Here is a 4,296-nt window from a genome sequence, read left to right as displayed (position 1 = left end):
AAACCTAGGAGCTCAAAAATAGAAAGTCTTGACTTTTGTTTCAATTGTAAGCCGATGAAATGGATATTGATTTAATTAACAAACCTGTATGCCAAATTATGAAGTTAGAGTAAATTGGTAAAAAAAGCCCCAAAAGAAAAAGATTTTATATAACAAATAGATATTATATAACAAACAGATTAAACACCTTATAAAGAAGAGAGAAGAAACTTAGAGAAATTGAAAAGATCTGAGGAGAGTCAGGCAGCAAATCCATGAGTTATTGAAAATAATGGACCAGCTTGGTCAAGTCGATGCAGTGATTTCAGACGATCGGCTGAAGCGATGGAGTAATGTCATCAGCTAGACTGACAATAGGATTACATCCAGCACCCTTAAATGAGTCATAAATTTATGGACGTTCTGCTGTGGTATGGGGAGGTGAACTAGAACTTTCCTTTGAAAACTATGTATATAAATAATTGACCGTTTTATTTAAAATTAATGAAGAAACAAAAATAGGTGCGGTCAAAAGAAAGATAAATAGTTAACAACTATTTATTTGCCGACGTTGTGCCCCACTTTGTAGAGCTTCACGTTGTGCCCCACTTTGTAGAGCTTCACGTTGTGCCCCACTTTGTAGAGCTTCACGTTGTTCCAGTTGAGATTTTTTGAAACTTTACTTAATTTACTATTATTGATTATATTATTAATTTACTTAAAAGTTTCGAAAACTCTCAACTTGAACAGCCCCAATGAAGCTCTACAAAGTGGGGTGAATAGTTGTTAACTGTTATTGTTTCTTTTTCCTAAAAAAACATTGTCATCTTTGTTGTTGAGGGCGCTAAAAGTATTTTATGACCTCTTATCATTAATGCCCAGCTGCAATTTCAAGCTTTTCTTGATTTCCATGCCGCTCAATTCCTGCAGTCTGTCTAATATATGTATAGCCCTATTTCATAATAAAAAAAACTAATACTATTAATCTTATAGTTTGTATTAGAATTTCACTGACTTATACAATTCTGCCAGATAATTATTTACCTTTTAAACTGATCACTAATAATCGTCTCCGCCACGAACAAAAATGTCTTAGTGCTTGTAGTTTATAGTTTGTGTACTTTTATTTATGGACTAACACTATTGACTTTCATTATGTAACGGGCCTCTGTGTGTTGGCGGTGTCCTAATGTGAAAATACCCATTCTTTTGAGTTGGCAATAATAACTTATTGTATATACAAATAAACTTAATTATCATTACATGGATATCTCCATCCATACCGTTGGGACATATTTTAATTTTAAATGATGATTTATCATTTATATATATTTTTTTCAGACTTGGACTGGGGATCGCCAGTCAGGAAGAAAATGAAGTTTAGTGTGACCCAGACGAAAGGGTGTGGGAGACACAGAGTACTTATGTCCGATCATACCTTGCCTGTTGAAGATTTTATAATAAATTATAATAGAAACATTGCTCAGGTAACTAACTACCTCTTTTATATTTCAATCTTAGCCTTTTTTTTCTTTCATTGTTATTTGATACTTAATAATAACCATATTTATGTTTTTTGGCTATTGGTCCTTAAAAATGTGACAAGCTTATCGCTTACTGATATATACATTACATTATCAGCCTAGCGGCTCCATTTAGTACTATTTCTCTCAGATGATTGCACATTTTAGATTTCTTTATCGTGGTTGTTAATTTAAAATAAATTAAAAAAAAAATGTTTTATTAATATTTACAATAAGTAAGTGTGATGAGAGTTATATTACATGGCATGATACAGACATGGATAATATACTCATTGGTAGAACTCCAATAACATTTCTAATGGAGTCTTGAGGTCTTCTTTTCTGACGCCTATGAGGATTACTGGTAATGAAGGAGAAGCAAGGTTAAAAACAAGTGTTTTTGGGTAGTCGGGAAGTTTATCGTGGAACGATTGGTATCTGTTCTGGCCAAATTGGTTACATGTAGAACACTGAGGTCACGATAGATGATTTGTATTTGACAAAGTAAGAAGCGTTAAGAATTTTACGAAGGATTTTGGATTGTAAGGATACGATACGAGAGGAATTCGATGGTGTAGTGAAGCCCTAAAGCTCAACTACATAAGTCCAGATAGCCCTTATTATTGACATATAAATGAATCTCTTGTAATTAGTTGAAAGTTTAGGACTATTTGTCTAGTAAGTTAATAGTCGGAATCTAAGAGTTGGTATGTTAGCTGTAAAAACTGTATAAAGGATAAGACCAAGAATGCTAGCCTGAGGTACACCAGCAAACTGAGGAAAGAGCGATGAATAAGCGCCGATGTAATTTACTTTAAATAATCTGTCAGAGAGATAAGAACGGGTAGTGAGGAAGTATGTAGGGGGTAAGAATTTACGGATATTGTATAGCAGTACAAGGTGCCAGATTCCAAAGATAATACTGGTCCCACTATATGGAATTTAGTCTTCCAATATTGTGTTTATTGTATATCATTATCATAATCATTTTATCCCCTTTACTGCTTGCGCAGTGTGCGCAGGGGTTACAACTTGCAGTCTGGACAAGATATCTCGCTCTTGGACCATCTCCCTTCTCCTATTCCAGTCCATATCCCGCCTCCTGAACGCCTCCTTAACTATCCACTCTCTTCCCAGGAAATGCGTGGTCTTCCTCTTGGCCTTCTTCCCTCCACGCGAGTCTCCTATGTCTTTCTGGCAGTTCTTTCCTGGTCCATCCGAAGGAGGTGTCCTAACCATCTTAGCTTGTGCCCCTCTAGGATGCTCTAAGCCGGTTTGACTCCGAGGTTAGTCCGAATGATACAGTTCCGTACTCTATTTTGTCGTGTCCTTCCTTCCACCTTACGAAGGTATCGCATCTCCATGGATTGGATCCGGCTCTTGTGTTTCGAAGTGAGGGTCCACGATTCGGAAGAGTAGGAAAGAATAGGATCGACTGATGATGTGACTGTTGATTTGTTGATCATTATTTTAGTTTTTCTTATCACCTCCCTTTTGCCCAGGAAACCCCTTCGAAGTAAACTAAATATTCTTCCAGCTGTATTGATTCTTTGAGAAACTTCCTCATCAATGTAGCCGCTTTCGTTGAGATGAGCACCTAGATATTTGAAATTCTGGACTTGCTCTAGTCTTTCTCCGTTCGCTCTGATCACCTCTATTATTCTCCGGGGTTTCTTTCCTACTCTCATACATTTGGTATTTTCCGGGTTATTTCCATGTTTATCGAGACTAGATCCTCTTGCAGAACACTTATGTTGTGTATTGGAGGTCTCGTTCGTTGGAAGCCAGCAAAACCAGGTCATCCGCAAAAGCCAACACAGAAACTTTTATGGGTTGTAAGTTCCTGTGTCCTAAATCTTTTCCCTATAGCAGAACTAGGAAATACTCTCTCCACCTTTCCATGATGAGTTCATCACGCCAGATAATATCTCTATTTCTATCCTTAATTCCCTTCAGAGAAGTCAGTCGTCCCCCTCTCATTCCTTTAAGAGCCTTAAATCTTCCCATGATTTCTTTTTTAGGCTCAAATGGTCCAAGCTTCTTTTTTTTCTTGGATCGCTTTTTTAACATCTTCAGCCCGCTAGGCAGTTCTTCTCTTCTCGCCACAGACCAATTTAAAGGCATCAAGGAGGATCCTCCTAAAAGCTGCTCAGCTCGTGTCGATTTCATCACTATCCCAAGGCCTGCTTTGGTATGAAGCCATTCTTTATACCTCTTCCTGAAAATAGGTCGCCATTTCCTCCTGCTTTAAGCGGTACGATTTGTTAACTCTTTTTTGAGATCATTGCGTCTTTTTCTAGGCTTTGAATCTTTCCATGCTATATTTGTTATTAATAAATAATGATCACTTCCGATCTCAAATCCTCTTTTGATTCTGGCACCCTCTATTTTTCGCATTTCCTCTCTTTTAACCAGAATATAATCTCTAATAGATTTTTCAATTCTTCCTCTCTGGTATATTTATGGCATTCTTTATGCGGAATGAGTGTATTCGTTATAACCAAGTCGTTTGGCACACAGAAGTTTAAGATTCTTTCCCTGTTGTCAATGAGAAACTCTTGTTCATATCTTCCTAAGGTTCCTGGCCACCTCCTGTAGCTACAGCCAACCCGGCCTTTCAGATCCCCTGAGACTATGGGTATTCCTTTACAATCGTCCATTTCTCTCTGAAGATCATTAAAGAAGGTATCTTTTTCTTTTATTTTCTTTTTTTCCCTTTCAACTCCACCTTCCTTTTCGAGGTCATTACTTTCAAATCTTACCGTCGGATCCAAAACAAGAGCCGTGTCTCCGA

The 4,296-nt window shown here is 37.2% G+C and overlaps 1 protein-coding gene across 1 annotated transcript in view; it reads left to right on the top strand.

Moving 5' to 3' along the window:
• Positions 1-4,296, top strand: part of LOC106677176 (E3 ubiquitin-protein ligase RNF14) — a 22,271-nt gene that overhangs the window by 12,666 nt on the left and 5,309 nt on the right. Inside the window, exon 5 of the mRNA XM_014414923.3 lies at positions 1,321-1,466. Within this exon, the coding sequence (XP_014270409.1) occupies positions 1,321-1,466 (146 nt within the window). The remainder of the gene's footprint in view (positions 1-1,320; positions 1,467-4,296) is intronic.

Source organism: Halyomorpha halys, unplaced genomic scaffold, assembly GCF_000696795.3.
Source record: "Halyomorpha halys isolate HHAL.00 unplaced genomic scaffold, Hhal_1.1 Scaffold90.1, whole genome shotgun sequence".
Classification (NCBI taxonomy): Eukaryota; Metazoa; Arthropoda; class Insecta; order Hemiptera; family Pentatomidae; genus Halyomorpha; species Halyomorpha halys.
The sequence above is the reverse complement of the archived record's forward strand: the minus strand, read 5'-3'. Positions and strand labels throughout refer to the sequence as shown.